General features: G+C 43.3%; 1 protein-coding gene across 1 annotated transcript in view; it reads right to left on the bottom strand.

Moving 5' to 3' along the window:
* Positions 1-19,796, bottom strand: part of USH2A (usherin) — a 930,843-nt gene that overhangs the window by 15,677 nt on the left and 895,370 nt on the right. Inside the window, exons 62-67 of the mRNA XM_077281431.1 lie at positions 18,668-18,892; positions 15,865-17,378; positions 14,159-14,468; positions 10,250-10,459; positions 9,189-9,427; positions 6,980-7,197 (exon numbers count right to left, since the gene is read on the bottom strand). Coding sequence (XP_077137546.1) covers positions 6,980-7,197; positions 9,189-9,427; positions 10,250-10,459; positions 14,159-14,468; positions 15,865-17,378; positions 18,668-18,892 — 2,716 coding nt within the window. The remainder of the gene's footprint in view (positions 1-6,979; positions 7,198-9,188; positions 9,428-10,249; positions 10,460-14,158; positions 14,469-15,864; positions 17,379-18,667; positions 18,893-19,796) is intronic.

Raw genomic sequence — 19,796 nt, 5'->3', positions numbered from 1 at the left:
GAAGCAGAGCTGAGAAAGCTAGCCCCGCCCACACCAGGCTCTCTGTGTACAAAGTCCATAGACATTGAGGTGCTTACTTGCCGGACTAATACGGCAATGTTAATTTCTTAGGCTAAGTTTACATTATCATTCTGGGGCTTTGCGCAGGGCTGCGTACGTCCTCTGTTAAGCTCCGCTTACTTCTGCATGCGTCCTGCGCACCTATCTTTAACATTGGGTGCGCAGGACATGCGGATGTATGCGGATGCATTGTTTTGACGTGCCTGCCGACAGCACGGGAACGCAACAAGTTGCATTTTGTGTGGACAGCGGGCACATCAAAACGACGCATCCGCATACATCCTCATGTCCTGCGTACCCAATGTTAAAGATAGGTACGCAGGACACATGCAGAAGTATGCGAAAGTAGGCAGGCTTAACGCAAGACATACGCAGCCCTCCACAAAACCCCCGAACGCAAATGTGAACCCGGCCTTAGTGATAAATCCTTTAGAGTTAGCAAACAACAGCAAGCACTTTGACAAGTGACACATCCCTGAATTCTGTGTTTCAGCCTCTATCTCCTGCTGTCTTCAGATTACATAGCAAAACCAGCTGACAGATTCCTTTTTACTGTGTCTTACCCTACTCTCTGTCTGTTGCTGGGCAGAATTCGGCTTGCTAACAGTACAGTGTAAAAAATTACAATACACCACATCACAATCCACACTACACATCACCCTCACTATAACGCATGACGTTATACACTTTACACTTGTACACAGCACTGATGTCTTCAAGTAGGAACAGGGCAATATGTCCATCTCCTTACAACATCTTAGGCATTGACCTCTAGTTCTTAATTCAGTGCCCTCGCCCTCCCAGTGTATAACATCCAGCCCCTTGCCCCAGTGTATAACATCCGGCCCCTTGCACCCAGTGTATAACATCCGGCCCCTTGCCCTGTTGTATAACATCCAGCCCCTTGCCCCCCAGTGTATAACATCCGGCCCCTTGCCCTGTTGTATAACATCCGGCCCCTTGCACCCAGTGTATAACATCCGGCCCCTTGCCCTGTTGTATAACATCCGGCCCCTTGCTCCCCAGTGTATAACATCCGGCCCCTTGCCCTGTTGTATAACATCCGGCCCCTTGCCCCCAGTGTATAACATCCGGCCCCTTGCCCTGTTGTATAACATCCAGCCCCTTGCCCCCCAGTGTATAACATCTGGCCCCTTGCCCTGTTGTATAACATCCGACCCCTTGCCCCCAGTGTATAACATCCGGCCCCTTGCCCTGTTGTATAACATCTGGCCCCTTGCCCCCAGGGTATAACATCCGGCCCCTTGCCCTGTTGTATAACATCCAGCCCCTTGCCCCCAGTGTATAACATCTGGCCCCTTGCCCCCAGTGTATAACATCCGGCCCCTTGTCCTTTAGTATAACATCCGGCCCCTTGCCCTGTTGTATAACATCTGGCCCCTTGCCCTGTTGTATAACATCCAGCCCCTTGCCCCCCAGTGTATAACATCTGGCCCCTTGCCCTGTTGTATAACATCTGGCCCTTTGCCCCCAGTGTATAACATCCAGCCCCTTGCCCTGTTGTATAACATCCAGCCCCTTGCCCCCCAGTGTATAACATCCGGCCCTTTGCCCCCAGTGTATAACATCCAGCCCCTTGCCCTGTTGTATAACATCCAGCCCCTTGCCCCCCAGTGTATAACATCCGGCCCCTTGCCCTGTTGTATAACATCTGGCCCCTTGCCCCCTGTGTATAACATCTGGCCCCTTGCCCCCAGTGTATAACATCCGGCCCCTTGCCCTGTTGTATAACATCCAGCCCCTTGCCCCCCAGTGTATAACATCCAGCCCCTTGCCCTTTAGTATAACACCCGGCCCCTTGCCTCCAGTGTATAACATCCGGCCCCTTGCCCTTTAGTATAACATCCGGCCCCTTGCCTCCAGTGTATAACATCTGGCCCCTTGCCCTGTTGTATAACATCCGGCCCCTTGCCCCCAGTGTATAACATCCAGCCCCTTGCCCTGTTGTATAACATCCGGCCCCTTGCCCCCAGTGTATATCATCTGGCCCCTTGTCCTTTAGTATATCATCCGGCCCCTTGCCCCCAGTGTATAACATCCGGCCCCTTGCCCTTTAGTATAACATCCGGCCCCTTGCCCCCAGTGTATAACATCCGGCCCCTTGTCCTTTAGTATAACATCCGGCCCCTTGCCCTGTTGTATAACATCCAGCCCCTTGCCCCCCAGTGTATAACATCCGCCCCCTTGTCCTTTAGTATAACATCCGGCCCCTTGCCCCCAGTGTATAGCATCCGGCCCCTTACCCTGTTGTTTAACATCCGGCCTCTCGTCATGTTGTCTGCCTTTACTACCCTATGACAGAACTGCTGGTAGTAAAGAGCTCACTAATACCAGCGCAGTCCTGTAATAGAAGCACCGAGGTAACAAGTCTGTTCATGACATTTCTTCATCCCCGGTGAGTGATATTATTGAAAAGTGGAAGGAACTGCAGCAACTCAGCCATGGAGTGGAGACCCCATAGCATTACAGAGCGGGGTCCCTAAGTGCTGAGGAGCAGAGGGCAGAAAAGTCACCACCGCTCTGCTGACTCCATAACTGCAGAGTTCAGATCTCCTCTGGTATAACATCAGCACAAACACTGCGACCCCACCGGGAGCTTCATGGCCGAGCAGCTGAATACAGCCATACATCACCAAGCACAATGCCGAGCGTCGCATGGAGTGATGTAAAGGAGACAACACTGGACTCTGGAGGAGACATGTTCTGTGCAGTGACCGATCACACCTCTGTATCTGATGCAGGAGTCTGAGTTTGGGGATTCCAGGAGGACGTTGCCCCCTGACTGCATTGTGCACGTGGTACAGATGATGGAGGATAATACTATCTGCCTGTTATCAGGGGTCGGCCTCAGATCCTTAGTTTCAGTGAAGAGACATCTTTATTCTCCACCATACAAGACATTGTAGACAATTGTAGCTTTGAGCTTTGTGGGGGCAGATTGGATAAGACCCTTTTTGTTCCCCATGACTGTGCCCAGTGCACAAGGTTCATACAGACATAGAGGGGAGAACATGAGCGGCCGCCCAGAACCCGGACCTCAACCCCATCAACACCTTTGTGATGAACTAGACGAGAGATTGTGGGCCCAACATCAGGGTCTGACCTCACAAATGCTCTTTCGGATGAAGGGGTAAAAATTCCTACAGATGCCTCCAATATCTTGTAGAAAATCTTTCCAGCACAGGGGGGATCCGTTATATCTACAGAGAGGCCGACTTTATATTAATGTCTATGGATGTAGGATGGGAGGTGAGAAAAGCTCCTATAGTGGAATATGGAGGGGCCCAATACTTTTATTCATGTAGTCTGCCTATCTATCTATTATCTATCTATTATCTATATCTTTCTATCCATCATCTATTAATTATCTATCTATCCATCTATTATCTATCTATTATCTATCCATCTGTTATCTATCTATCTATCTATCTATCTATTATCTATCTATTTATCTATCTATCTATTATCTATCTATCTATCTATTATCTATCTATCTATTATCTATATCTCTCTATCCATCATCTATTAATTATCTATCTATCCATCTATTATCTATCTATTATCTATCCATCTGTTATCTATCTATCTATTATCTATCTATTTATCTATCTATCATCTATCTATTATCTGTCTATTATCTAATATCTATCTATCTATCTATCTATCTATCTGTTATCTATCTATCTATTATCTATCCATCTGTTATCTATCTATCTCATTTATATACATACAGTATGTGGGGTAATTAGTATGGTCGGACCATTCCCTCAGATAAATGATGCCAGGCAGGTTCAGTATTTATAACTACAGCGCCCAGAGGACGGTGCAAATTGATTAGATGTTTCTTTAAAGTGGGCTTCTAAATAAGTCAATTATGCAGCTGTGTCACCCACTCATTTATATCGCTTTTCTTTCAGCCATTATCTCTCCTCCCGATTGTTACCAAAGGAAAAAAAAAAGCATCTAAAAAAGCAATTTGTGAATAATAATTCATTTCAGCAAGCAATTAATCAATAGCTTCATTATCAGCGAGTGCTTCATTCATACCAGATCTCACGAAAGTAACTTTGTGCTCATGCCAAGGACATGGCTATTTATCTCTCTGATTGCAACACACAAAGAAAACATAGAAAAATGTCTGGAGTTGTCTGATCAATAATAGGAAAGAGTTAATAATCAGATAAATACAGAACTGTGTAATTAAAGGGTTGTTTTAAGAAGAAAACCCCTCATCCATATGTTTAATTAGGACACATGGACATCATTGGGGATGGGGGACGCTCTGCTTAGGACAATCCTCTATGTCCAAAAGAAAGAATAACTCCATAAGTATGGCTCCCGCCCTGGAGGACCTCGCATTTCTGTACACTACATGCATGCTCATTAATTTGAATAACCGCAGTGTAATGCTACAATTCTCATTTAGTGGCCACTATGGGGAAAACATACAGTCAAATGCATATGTGGCGCCCCAGGGTCCTGGTCGTCACAGTAGCATCGCTTTCCTCACAGGGAGAGTGATGTTACGTTTGGAGGCAAGAAGGGATAATTGTCGCCAGGTAAACACAAGCATGCAACACATTCACACTCCAGGCCACCAGGAGGAGCTTTTGATCCTATTTACTAGGTGACTCCCCATATATGGTAGTTTGGGAGGGAAAGTTAGTCAGTTCCTGTCAGAGAGACAAAGGGGAAGGAAGCAGAAAGATGTGCTAGAGAGAGATTGCCAGAAGGGAGCTTGTTGTGGAACATCAGCTGAGGCGGAGCTGGTACGATAGGAGAATAGCTGAACAAACATGGGGGTCTGCAGCTCCTGGCAGAAAGAGGAAACTGAGAAGGAAAGAACATCGTTCGAACGGTTCTTGCCAGGAAACAGACTGGATCAATCTGAGTCAGAAGAGGGTTTACGGAGCTGTGTAGCCACAGTGCAGCATTTCCTGGTAAGAGATATACAGAAAGCCAAATTGATTGCAGAGAGCATGCAGGAGAGCAAAGCACAGGAGAGGATACCAGGGGGAGACCAGCCACGAGCAGGCTGCCTCCTTCTGAGGCGCAGAGAACGGTAGCCGGAACACCGAGGTCGTAAGGAACTCTATGACTTACATCAGAGACCAGCAGGACAGCTGAACTTCATGTTACCTGTCCGCCTTAATACCCAGGAGTCACGGTGACACCTTTAGAGCCCGGGGCATGCTAGAGTCCCTATAAACAGACTCAAGTCACCAGTCATACGGGTTATGTCCTATCCTATACGGGGGACAGAGAGAGAACATCTGTGAGGACCTTATCTGAAGCCTTAGGCAGTAAGGGACTACAACACCACGGCGCTAGAGGAAGGCTTTGATCTCCACCTGGATAAGGGGACTCCTATCTTGCCTCCAAGCCGGCCGGACCTTGCCTGCCCTGTGATCTGGTGCCCTGGACTGTGGCTGCCTGAAGACTTCAGTAAACAATGTAAAGAGACTGCAAACCTGTGTCCTCGTTCTTTACTGTGCCATTCACCATCTTCCATCCACACACCGGGAGCCCTGGGGATATACTTCACCTGTGGGAAGTTATACCATCTAGCTGCCATAACATCACCCCAGAGGACCCCTTAAAGCAGCGTCGGTCCCCACTGACTGAATACCACAGGTGGCGTCACGAACATAAACTTTATTACCTTTAAAGACCTTTCCCCTTTTACATGGGCGCCCAGGGCCACGGACCAGGTCGCCACTGTGACATCCCCCTGTGAACTCAGGACCTGGTACCGAGTACCCCATGGCCCAGGTGGGGCGACTCACATACACTGGCGATCATTGGCGATGTCAAATAGTTTGGGTAAAATTAAGTATTTCCTAGGGGCTCAGATCGGTAAAAAATAAACTGATACTCACCTACCGGCACTCACCTGGATCCAGCGCAGGAGGCTCCATGGTCTGTGCCAATGCGCTAAGTGAAGACATCAATATTCCATTAGCCACAGGGGCTGCTGCAGCCTGTGATTGGCTGCAGCCATCCAGTGGCATGAGCAGTGTTTCATTGGATATTTTTCTGATAATGCCAGTCACCTGACTGCTGCAGCCAATCACAGGCTACAGCCGTCCAGCGGCTAATAGATCGGTGACATCTCCACTTCGTGCAGGAGCAGCATGCACTTGATCCAGGTGGACTTGTCTTTGGGGAACACTTTCTCGAATAACCCCTTTAACGCTCCCTGTTCTCCTAGGAATTGTCCTGAAACTTCTTACAGTTCCGGCCCGGGTGAAGTCATGCTGTGGGAATTACTTTTGTATGAATTTTGCACTTAAAATCTGCAGTAGTTTACGGTGAAATATTAGTTAAAAATTGAGGACATACTGCAGATAGTCTATTAAATGGCATGTCAATTCTGCCCAAACTTTTCCCAATTTGCAGGATGAGGTTTACACTACAATCTGTATCAAAAACTGTAAGCAATATATGAGGATTTGTTGGTCTTTGCTTTGAAATTTGCAAAATGTGAACTTAGCATTAAGGTCTACTGTATATACACTGTGCTTCATTAAATATATACATTACATCCCTTGTCGTATACCTTGGGTGATTGTCTCTGACATATACCACTGTGGCACACATTATCCATGGGCCACATGTTAAAATGCATACACTGCACAGTATACGGTACATTTGTTTTGCATGAAACATCAGAATGGCTGTGCTATTTCACACAGCCAGAAAAGCCAAACCAGTGTATACTAAGCTGACGGAGGCCAAAAGACACATCTCTCTGATGAATCGGAGGCCAAAATGACCGGAAGAGGAGTTCAAATATATATATATCACATATCTATATTCATACAGTGCATGACGTCTAGCTCTGTATTAACCATCAATCACTCATCAGCCTCCTCACATTTTTAGACTCAGGACATACTTTCTTTTAGGGTTGTGCATTGGACCCAATCTGAGTTGGCACTTCCTTCGGAGTTGTAGGACGTCACCCTGAGGTTGTAGGTAGTGAACGGTTGCAAGTCAGTAACTTCGCAAGATTCATCGTTTCCAGAATACTTAATCTGTAAGTTTCCTTCACTACAAAGTTCTCCAAAAGTCTGGGCCGATGGAGAACAGGCCATCTGCATGTGGACTTCATACCTACAAAAAAAAAATATTAAAAAAAATAATGTTAGGAGTTAGAGTGAATCGATTCGCAGGACCCGGTCCATTGGCCACGTCATTAATCTGTGGCTGCTATGTGAGAGCCTTGTGAAACGCTTCCCTTGTTCCGACATTCACAGACCTTCTTTAGATTAGCCATCCTCCTGCGATGTGACATATGCATCATATTGCACCGATGATGTCACGCCAGGCTGACTAATCAAGAGAACAGCCGCGGATGCTGGAAGATGGAAGGTGGTTCTCAGGTCTCACGTCCAGTGGCCACAGATTACGGGTGTGACCAACGGATTGGGTCTTGTGAATTAATTGACACCAACTCAATTTAGAACATTTCTAGTAACATCCTGGGTGTGAGGTCCGAACTAAGCGATAATGTTTCCTCCATACAGGATTTTCATCCATTTGTCCCTGAATGGAAACGTTGAGACAAAAAAATTAACTAAAAGTGAAGTAAGTGATCTAAGAACACCTTGTTCTTTACCAGTAACCCCTCCCAAGAAGTTTGGACAATCGGTGATCACCACCGAGTCAGTCAGTAGTAACTGGTTTGATAATGAAAACTGACGTTCAGGAAAATGTCAATTCTTGGTGACACTGTGCTTATTACCCTAGCACCTTGGTCCAAGGATATCACATTCCTTGTATTAAAGGGGTTGTCTAGGATGAGATAGGTAAGGTTTGCTTCCAAGATAGTGTTACTCTAGTCCATGGCTTGGTCTGTTATTACAGCTCTGCTCCATTCATTTGATGATGAGCTGCAATACCGAACAGGCTTTGGGCAAGGGTGCTGCTATTTTTGTAAACAAGTTTTTAGGTCGAACTTTATATTAGCACCATTATAATATACCATGCGTGACTGTTGAGCCTTGTGCACACAGCAGAATTATGTATACAAGAGCCTTTATGGCTACTTAGAGTCCCTACAGTTCCATATTACGGAGTCATAAGGACTCTGTGTTACTATATTCATATAATCTGCAGCGTACAGCATAGAAATCTTTGGTACAAAGATCCAAAACTGGACCCCACAGCTGTCCAGACAACAACCCATGTCCGAAGAGAGTTATAAAGAGAGTGTCCCCGGTCATTCTAACCACTTAGATGTCATGGTCGCTGTTCAGCACAGCATCTAAGGGGTTAAACTGCTGCCATTAGCTCCAGCTCCAGTTGCAGCAGTTACTGGCGGATGTGTGCTCTGTTAGAGAGATGCCACCTGCCTGGTATGGACGGGTCCAGTACATGAGCCCGCCACGTACAATTGCTCTACACTTATAGGCGGATGTTGGGTGAAATGAGCAGATGCCGGGACACGGACAAACAACCATGGGCAGCTGCCACCATTTACCATGTGCAAAAAGCCCAGATACTTCACTGTATTATAGAAATAGTCTCCCCTAGAAGTAATGCTGCCATGAGCAAATCACCTATAATGTGTCATGATGTCTCCAATATCCCACGAGACCATACAAAATTGGATGTCCAAAGAGGTCCCATACACAGCTTCGGTGGTTGGTTTTACAAGACCAATGTGCATGAAGTCCAAAGAGGTTGACAAAGTTTTTGTGTCCAAGCTTAAAGTTTTGGTAAAACTTCCTCCCCATCCATAGGTACAGATTGGACAATAATAGTTTTATAATAATCCTATCACACATCCATCCAAGTCTTCATTCTGATGAAACCTTCCTTTAATTCCATAAGATAGTTTCTCCCGTATCATCCCAAGGTTATTCACTCGTGAAGATGCAACTTTTTTTTTCCATCCCCCTCCTTCCAGATTATGAAAAATGTTCCTGGTTCACCCTGTCTTAAAAATGTATAGATTCCTTCACGCATCCCAAAGAAGAACAGCATGATATGATTAAAACCACCCTGCCGGCCGCTTAATATATCACGCGTTTGACTGAAATATGACATTTAGTTAATTAATTATAAGATATTTCTAAATGTCACAGAAATTAGGCACTTACCTTTGAATAATGCCATTAGGTGACCCCGGCGCACTCCACCGCAGTGACACTGCCCTTGAAGTTTTGTGTGATATGAGTGGAGGTCGCTGGTGGGAAGGTGAAGCCGAGAGAGTAGTCAGCCGGGCTACCGGACCTTTACTGCAACACGTCAGACATGTGCAGGCTTCAACCCCGATGGAGTAGTTGGTGAAGGGCTTCAAGCCATGAATGGTCTGTTGGGTGGATTTTCCTTCAGATACCTATGGAAATAGCAACAAGAGGCCAAGAGACTATGTGGTTTCTTTTGGATGCAGGACACGAGATGGTGTAAGATTGTGCTCAAAATCCATCTCTGCCGAATTTCTCCATGACCCCATTCACTATCATTATTTGTGATCTGTCAGCGGGACATAGCGCTATTATGCCACATGGCCCTAAGTTGCATAAGGAGGCTAATATGGAATTGATAACATTCCACTTGCTTATGGGATAAGTTTCCGATCATTGGCGCTTTGTGATATCAGTCGATCACTAGACAAAAATAGCAGCAGTGCTAGGAAATTGCCATGCACCTTAGACTCAGTTTGACCTTCTAAGAAGACCAAATAATTAGGTTATGTAGTCAATGGTCAGCCATGCTTTTGTGGTTAGCCATGGACTATAAATTAGCAGATCACTGGGAGAGCAGGGCTAAAATGTGAGGATAGCCACTCCCTAACGCTGCCGAATCAATCAGTGAGGTCAACTTCCGATCTGGACATCATGGTCATATGTCATCAATGTCAACTCCACTATGTATTATGTATACCGACCATGTTCTTTTACAAGACCTCCCCCAGGAGACAGATTTTCAATGTAATTTAGGCTGGTGTCATATGTCCAAGTCTCATGGTCAGACTGACCGCAAGTCTCCTCACCTGAACTCAACAGCCTCATAGGAATGTCGTGAATGAGGCTGTTGAGTTTGGGTCAGAAAGACCTTCAAGTGGTCAGAAAATCAGAGTCTCTACATGAACCATAAAACCCAGATGTGGGTGACTGACTGAACAATAGAGGATATCTCACGGATAATCTGTGCTCACCACAGTGTCTTCTCCCTTGGGATTCCGGTAGAACAGTTTGTAAAGGATAACTACACCGTTTGGCTTAATCGGAGGAAATATATCTGTAACTGCTACTGTGGAAGACACTTTGTGAAAACCGGGTGCTGGTAAGCCTTCAGGTGCAATGGGCCCAGTTCTACAACGAGACCAGGAGCTGGACGTTCTTCCTGCAGAATTCACAGCCCACACCTATAACAATGAAAGACACATATGGAATTTTGTGATGGTAGCACATATATCTCACTCTGAAAATCATGCTGCTTAATCTAGTACCACCTAGTTTGTTTGGCAGTTCCTTAATGTTCTTCCTCCATGCTGCAGAATCTCCAACCACTTAGCCTGACTGACAGCTTTCCAGCGTCCTCCTCAATGCTGCTGCTCAATCTGGTCCCACCTAGCTTGATTGCCAGTTACATAGTGTTCCTCCTCCATGCTGCGGAATCTCCAGCTACCTTGCCTGATTATCAGCTTCCCAGTGACCGCCTTCCTGCTGCTGCTGAATCTCCTCCTATCTAGTGTGAACAATTGCTCCTCAGTGTCCCTCCTCCCTGCTGAAATCTCACATTGCTCAGCACAATCTACAATTATCAGTCAGAAGCTGAGCCTGGCTGATTGTTTTCAGTCTGTGCACACACAGCCTTTTGTCAGAGGTATAAATAGAGAATAATTGCCAATATAAATCTCTGATGGAAGGCTCTGATGTAGGCGACATTATGGGTAAAGGATGACCTCTTGCATGCAATTTTTTTTGGGGGGTGCAGTCTATGAAAATATTCAGTCTGCTGTACTTTGTTATACATTAGAAAAACATCATAATTGCAAAGACCACCCCAAAAATGCCTTAACGGATGCTCTTCTGGCTGCCATAGTGTGAACACAGCCTTATGGTTACTTTGGATTTGTATAAGGGGAGTTTTTTTTTTTTTGTTGCTCTGAACACAGGCTTACGGCACATTGCGCGCTAAGTCCTATGGAAATCTATATGGCACATGACAAACTCACCTCCGCTACATCGGTACACTATAGAAACAACCATCATTATACCGTAACTACCAGTTGTAGATAACCTGGAGACCCCAGACATGGTTTATTAGATATTCAGTATTGAGAATTGTCGGCAATAACCCACCAATAGAAACCGCGCGATTCGAGGACTAAATAAAACTCAGCACTTATTAAGCATATTTCCACTAAATCTGCATAGAAAATCAAATTTTGTTTTCATCAAGGAGTGAATAAACATATGGGAGAAGGTCTAATCTTATTTATCACAAATCATTTGTATAATTAAACACGAATATCGCCAAAGGTCAGATGGGGTCGGGATTTGCATCAGTAAGTTCTTTGTGGGGATGTCACCAGCCATAGACGGAGGATATGGATGGGAAGGTTTATAGGGTTAAATTAGGCTCAATAATGGCCAATTACACAGTGATCAATCAGGAAGATTGATCTAAATGGCAATACAAAACGACTGTCTAAGCGATTTTCGGGGCCATATTCCTTACTAAGCTTTAAGTGTTTCTGTAGATTTTTTAGCCGCGGGATTGGGTTTTCGTTTTCATTCCTAATTTTTGTGTTACTTTGCTTCAACCTTTATGTCATAGTTGCTACAAGTGCAACATACAGGAGCAACACATGAAGCAATAATGCCGTCCAGCACTGCTACATCAATTATCATTATTCTGCAGTGGCATGCAGCCAAATCATAGCGCCGAGCAGTTATATTCAGAGGCTCTGCTAAATATACTAAACTTTTATTAAAGTCTGTCTTTAGGTCTAAAGCTCTTAATTTCAGAATATATTTGTATAAGGAGTTTTGTTTTCTGACTTGAAAACCAATATATGTTACTTTAGACTACATGCAATCACCACCAGGGGGAGCTCACTGCATATAGATGTACACAGCTAGGATTTAACCCCAGAAGGGGGAAATCACTGCATATAGATGTATACAGCTAGGATTTAAACCCAGAAGGGGGAAATCACTGCATATAGATGTATACAGCTAGGATTTAACTCCACTAGGGGGAGATCACTGCATATAGATGTATACAGCTAGGATTTAACCCCAGAAGGGGGAAATCACTGCATATAGATGTATACAGCTAGGATTTAACTCCACTAGGGGGAGCTCACTGCATATAGATGTATACAGCTAGGATTTAACCCCAGAAGGGAGAAATCACTGCATATAGTTGTATACAGCTAGGATTTAACCCCAGAAGGGGGAAATCACTGCATATAGATGTATACAGCTAGGATTTAACCCCAGAAGGGGGAAATCACTGCATATAGATGTATACAGCTAGGATTTAACCCCAGAAGGGGGAAATCACTGCATATAGATGTATACAGCTAGGATTTAACCCCAGAAGGGGGAAATCACTGCATATAGATGTATACAGCTAGGATTTAACTCCACTAGGGGGAGCTCACTGGATATAGATGTATACAGCTAGGATTTAACTCCACTGTGGAGAGCTCACTGCATATAGATGTATGTAACTAAGGTTAGACGCCACTAGGGGGATCTCTCTACATATAGATGTATATAGCTAGTACTGAACGTCCATAGGGGGATCTCACTGCATATAGATGTATACAGCTAGGACTAAACACTAGTGATGAGCGCGTTACCTGAGATTTCTCGAGCATGCTCGGGGGTCCTCTGCATATTTTTTAGTGCTCAGAGATTTAGTTTTTCTTGTCGAAGCTGAATGATTTACATCTGCTAGCCAGCATAAGTACATGTGGGGGTTGCCTGGTTGCTAGGGAATCCCCACATGTACCGGCTGTATTTGCTGGATATATATTTATTCATCTAACTTGGTGTTTCACTTTAAAATGTAGGAAAAATGGAAATTAATTATATCTCCAATTATTGTACATTCCCATTACTGTAAAGCTGCGCAGAAACCTTACAAAACCCTTATAAGTAAGAGAAAACAGAAGACTAAAAGCAAGTAATTTAATAATCTGCTTTCTATGGGTGTGTAATGAAATAGTTATGGTTTTCCCACGAGAGCGATAAGCAGATATTAAAAGGTCTTTCCAATATCTTTAATAGCTAAGGGCAACAGCTGATTCAATAGATTCGATCAAAATCATCAGTTCCTCGGCTGCCGGTGATTTATCTCGCCTGCTCCTTCCACTCATCACTCATCTTAGTTTGCTTTTCACCGCTCATAAATTATGCCTCATAAATAAAAATACACAATCAAGAAAATCATATCAATTCATCCACAGTGAATAAATAGCTGCCCCATAGCACTCTCCCCGGTGTCTACTCAACAGACCTATTTTATATTTCACGCTAGCAGTTAGTAATTGGCCAATTCACGAATGTCTGTCTGCAAAATGCTCAGCTTCATGGAGAAATAGGAGAAGGTTCCAAATTTGTGAAAAGAGCGAAGAAACATCCAATAACATGAATAGAAATTTGCTGCATAATTTATTTATTACTCTGCGTGGGGTCAAATTTTAGATTAGAGGTACATGTTCGGGATCTGATTGGCCGAGGAGGAGACCAGAAGATTCTATGGTGAGACCATCCAAAACAGAGTTTATGAGGTCTCACATTGGGCATTATCCATATTATTTGCCGGTATCTGACCTTTGATGGTGTGGAAAGCATGTTAGATAATAAAAAACATCATGTCTGCAACTTACATATGGGAAGTCATTAATGTATTTTGGAGGCGTGCCAATGCCAAAACAATCTCAAGTCAAGTGCTCTATATGTTTCTTGTGAGTAGAGAGTGGTAGACATTGTCTTCTGCTGGTTGTCATTCACCCATTTAGATCAGGCTTACTTAAGAGAAGCAAAGAGACATGTCTGGTATCACAAAAGGTTTCCTCCACCAAGTCTCCCAATGGACACCATACCTGATACTCATACTCTGTATATGGCTGCAAATCTACATCCTGAAATGACAATGAGGACCCATTGAAGACCAAGTCTATGGTCAACCTTTCTTGGGGGTCATTTAGTCTCCGGCGATATACATCATATCTTATGATTTTCCCATTTGGTTGTTGGGGACCATTCCAAGAGAGTAATGGTGCCTGGGTGTTCTTCTGGACATTGATTAGGGGAGCAGGTTGTGATTCTGGGAGAGCCTCCATAGTATGATCAGTCATCCATTCACTTACAGCACATCCAAGCACAGTACAAGCTTCTACCCTTGCTTCGTACCTGGAAACAAAAAGTTTATGAGAGTGGATCATTAAAAAAAACAAAAGGAAATCCATAGGGAAAAATTACAGTAGGTCTACGTTTTATCAAATGAATGACTTACTCCGTATTTTTAATGTATTTAGGTTACTTATTGTTGGGTAGTCAGGGTTTATAGACGTTTAACATCAAGTTCTCAGATCCCATTACATTAACTATAAGTGGGTTCCCCTCCTACCATGTTCAATTTATTACACTGGTGTCAAGTAGCAGAGTCGCCTATGGACCTTCCCTGGCACAAGAGCTTGGAAGCCATTGCAAGCTCTGCTATCCCAATAGGTTAAATATCTCACTTTGACAATGATTTTCAAGACCTCTGCCTATCCTTAAAGGTGTATTCTGTGAATAACAAATTATTACCTACACACTTCATAGGTGAGAACTACTAGATCAATGGGGTCCAATCGCTGAGGCTCCCACTAATCACCAGAATCGGGGGCCCATGTCTCGCGTATGAATAGAGCTGCAGTCAAACATGCTCACATGGCACTACTGAAGATAGTTGAGAGCTGTGGTCAACTGTCTTTGTCAGTTACATAGACCTTGAGGAGCATGGTAGAGCCCAAGGCCGGCCCGAATGTATAGGCGAACTAGGCGGCCGCCTAGGGCGCCGACCCTAAGGGGGCGCCAGAGAAAAAATAGAAAAAATTATAAAAAATCTTTTCAAAAGGCAAAAGGTGTATGGAGCGGAGCTGAATGTGTATAAGGCGTATGGAGCGGAGCCGTGTGTGTATGAGGTGTACGGGGCGGAGTCGTGTGTGTATGAGGTGTATGGAGCGGAGCTAAATGTGTACGAGGTGTACGGAGCGGAGCCGCGTGTGTATGAGGTGTATGGAGCGGAGCGCGTGTGTACGGAGCGCAGCCGCGTGTGTAGGAGTAGCTATGTGTGGCCATTTTACAGTACAAAGTATCATGTGCGGCCAATATACAGTATGGAGCATCATGTGTGGTCATTATACAGTATGGAGCATCATGTGTGGCCATTATACAGTATGGAGCACTGTGTGGCCATATTTTTTTGTTTATAATTATTCTTTATGAAACAGTGTGATCAGCAGTGCTAAATGGGTGTGGTTGGGACTTGGATATGGGTGTGGCTAGTTATGAATGGGTGTGGTCAGAGGCGTGGCCTAAAATTTGCTGCGGCGCTGCCTGCCTTCATCAGTCTCATAGACTTTGAATGGGATGGAAGAGCGTATGTGTGACTGATGCTGTATTCCAACAGCGGACACTGGATTTCGGATTGTTGGGGACCTCAACGGTCAGATCCCCAACCATCTATTGAGTACTCCTTTATAACATGTATGGATAATATCAAGATGATCATAAGATCCATCAACAACATGATTGAACTTACTGTGTGTATGGACTCAGGTCCTTGATTAGATATGATAAGTCATTCTGAAAGGTAAAAGAGCTGTTCAATGTATACTGTATATCCTTCATTTCAGCTGGGTGATGAACATAGAGAGTATAATTGACTATGGGTCCATTGGCCTTCAGAGGAGCTCTCCAAGTAATCATTATCTCATGGGCACTTTTTGCATGAAGTCGAGGTGGCTCCATACCAGAAGGTGAGGACGACTGAGTCTTAATATTTGCCGGTGAGCTTACACAACTCCCCTGGCCATTGCTGGCTTGCACGGTATAAGAGTATTCTGTTCCTGGTTCCAAACCAAAGTCATGATAGTGACTGTCCAAACCGGTATAAATCAGCAGGCCATCTCTTCGTAGCTCATAGTTAATGATTTCGCCATTAGGTCTATCGGGACTTTGCCATGAAATTTTAATGGACTGTGCACTTGTGACGACAAAAGTTGTTTTTTTCATGTGTAATGGTCTGGCCTCTTTTGTTATGACTATCGTGCCTGAGCTACTTGTGCAGCCACCATTGGTGCAAGCAACCAGACTAACATTATAAGTCGTGAAGGGCTGGAGATTGGATATGATTATGGATAATCTTCTTCCAGCAAAGTAGGTCTCATTTTCAAGTCTAACAATATATTTAGTGATTTCCCCATTCGGTATTGATGGTGTAGACCAAGACACATTGACTTCTGTTGCACTAACAGCTGTAGTTATTGGTGCATTTATTGCACCTGGTGGACCTTCTAAGGTTCTTATGAGTGCGGGATCACTAATAGTGCAGCCTCCTAATGTGCAGGCTATTATGGAGTACATGTACTCAGAAAAAGGTAGCAAATCTTCATCTGTATAATTTAATGTTGTATAGTCTAAATTAAAGGGTAATGTTGTATTATTTTTGTGCAATTTGTAATACAATATCTTCCCATTGTCTTCTTCTGGCTTGGTCCATTGAATAAAGATGTGGTTGGTGTTTTCAGTATCATAGAATAACTTAGGAGGAAGGATAAAAGTTGGTGGTGCTTGACTGGTTTGTCCGACTGTCCATGCACTATCCACGTAACCAACAGAGTTCCATGCCCGAACCTTATACTCATAGTCCGTCCATGGTTTCAGTCCTCCATCAGTATAGGTAAACGACACAATCTCTGTGTTTAGTTGCCTAAAGACAACACTTTCAGCTACGTTCTTCCTGTTCCCCAACGACTGATCCACTGTAAACCTTCTTATGATGTCATATTCTAGTATTTTTCCATTTGGGAGAACTGGAGGAGACCAGGTAAGCTGAATGTGTGTAGCATTAAGAGTTTTAATCTGAGCTGGGGGCTGAGATACTGGAGAGGCTTCTTCTGTCTGGACACGATGAGGGAAAGTCTGGGTGCATCCGGCGGCAGTACAAGCTTCAAGCACCAAAGTATAAACTGTGAATGGTTCAAGGCGACGGAGTAAGAATTCTTGGGATAGGCCGCTGTATTCGAGATTGCCATCGCTATATATGTTATATGTCTAAAACAGGGAAAAAAGGTATAGAAAAAATTAGTGGAATTAGTGGTTACTCTTGATTCTTCGGAACAGTGGATGATTTAACAACTATGAAGAAGAAACTTGCGAATAGTAACATTGAGCATGTCTTTAATACTTTTTTCCCCAAACATCTGGTTCTACCAAAATTGATGGGTCCAGCTCTCCTTAGCCTAATGGGTATGGCCGTCTTTAGGTTGGCCATAGTCTTTGTTAATATCTAGACGGTAAATGTCAGCTGCCATTTACATGCATGTTAGTTCCTAGGAGGAGCTGGCTAACATATTGTAGCCAACTGTTGCCTGTGTCTGTTGGCGATATATAAATAGACTTTTTCCATTGGCATTGACTAGGTATACGGTGGCATCCATGAACCAGAAGATCTCTAGTTACCAAGGTTGATGTACATGTTATTTTTCCTTAATAAAAAAAAGTATATACTGGACCGATTGATGCCGGAGGCCACTTTTTTTTTACTTTAATAGTAAAGAAAAAACCTCATAGCTGTAGAGCACATCAAATCAAATAAAATAAATAACCGTGAGTCATAGGTAGGTGGAGACCACTATGAATCTATAGGTGGTGATATGTGCTCACATGGACATAATCATAGGACATAATTGGTGACATACCATGCAAAAAAAGAGAGAAAAACTGACAAATAGTCCAACATATAATAAGTAATAAACTTTATTGAAAAATCATATCAGTATGGTAAAAAGTGGGGAATACCAGAGGAAAAAGAGGGCACAACACAAGGGACAAAAAGTGCACAAATAATTAAGATAATAAATATATGTATCAACTAATTAGTAAAAAGTCACTGAAATGGTTATAGCATAAGAGCAGCCAGATAAATGTATATGAGAAAATGATACATTTACTAATTAGTTGATATATATATTTATTATCTTAATTATTTGTGCACATTTTGTCCCTTGTGTTGTGCCCTCTTTTTCCTCTGGTATTCCCCACTTTTTACCATACTGATATGATTTTTCAATAAAGTTTATTACTTATTATATGTTGGACTATTTGTCGGATTTTCTCTCTTTTTATTTACTTTAATAGTGTAGATGGAACAATGTGGAAATTTTTGATTTATACACACCATGAAAAGAAAGGCACTGAAAAACGCAGAGTGAAAGCAGCCAAAGGGGGAAATAACTTACTTGGCCAAAATACTAATTGACCACATCTACCCTCATCCAGAAAGAGGATGACCAAAGTCCCTATGCATATTAGATCGTTGTTGGATCCCACCAAAAACTTACCATCAATACTCCATTGGTTCTCGTTGGCTGAGTCCACTTGAGGAGTAACGCTCTGCCGTTTTCTGTCTTGTCCACGGTGAAATTAAGGGCATTTGGTGCAGCCTCCCAAGTCTTTACGGAAATCCATTTACTGGACACCGTCCCAATGCTATTAGACGCCTCGATTCGCATGTGGTATGTTGAAAAAGGGCGTAATCCAAACACTTTGGTCTCCAAGGTAGTCCCCTTAAAAACAAACAAGACATATAGCTAGAAAGTGAACCTATGATCATGAAAATGCCGTCCAATCTGCAGATGCCTTGGTATATAGCAGGAAGTTCTGAGTAGACTGATATACAGTTTGCGAGAAAAGATTCAGTATAACTTGTGTTTTCATTATTTAAACGCCTGCTCTTTCTGGGGTTTTTGGTCCAGTGGGCGGTCCTATCTGTGATTGATAGATAGCCCTGCATGCACACATATGCAAATAAAGCAGTCAATCACTAATAGGACCGCCCACTGGACCAGAGATCCCAGAAAGAGCAGAGGATTAAATGATTGAAACATAGGTTATGCTGAATATTTTCTTACAAAATTATATATCAATCTGCTTTGCTCCCCCTGCACTATAACATGGTGCCTCAAGATTGGACGGCCTTTACCTGGGGACAGGTCCCCTTTAACATTTTTTTTAACAAAAGAAATATGTTGGAAAATTGTTATTTCACAATGAGATTACAAAAAGTAAGATTTCTGCACAATTCAAGCAATGAGAAAATGACCATTAAAAGAGGAACCAAAAAGTTACTTTTTCTTGACCAGGGAAATAAACAGAACTTGAGCTCCACATTGAAAATAAGCTGATCTTTACTCCATGACTATTTAGGAAGTAACAGAAAAGGGGAGATCTGACCACTATATAATGTAGATACCTTAAAAAATATATCGATACAGATTTTTTTTCTTTTCCAGCAGATCTCATCCGTTTAAAGCGATAAATAAGGTTGGTCTTATTTAATTTGCATGTTAGATCCTAAGCTTTTGCCATCAAGAGGTGTTCTCCTCAGACATAACATAGCTACATACATTTTACGTTTTTGGTGCTTTTATTCCCTTATAAAATAAATCCAGGATTCAGAACTAGTGCTGT

The sequence above is a fragment of the Ranitomeya variabilis genome, chromosome 2 (genome assembly GCF_051348905.1).
Source record: "Ranitomeya variabilis isolate aRanVar5 chromosome 2, aRanVar5.hap1, whole genome shotgun sequence".
Lineage (NCBI taxonomy): Eukaryota > Metazoa > Chordata > Amphibia > Anura > Dendrobatidae > Ranitomeya > Ranitomeya variabilis.
The sequence above is the reverse complement of the archived record's forward strand: the minus strand, read 5'-3'. Positions and strand labels throughout refer to the sequence as shown.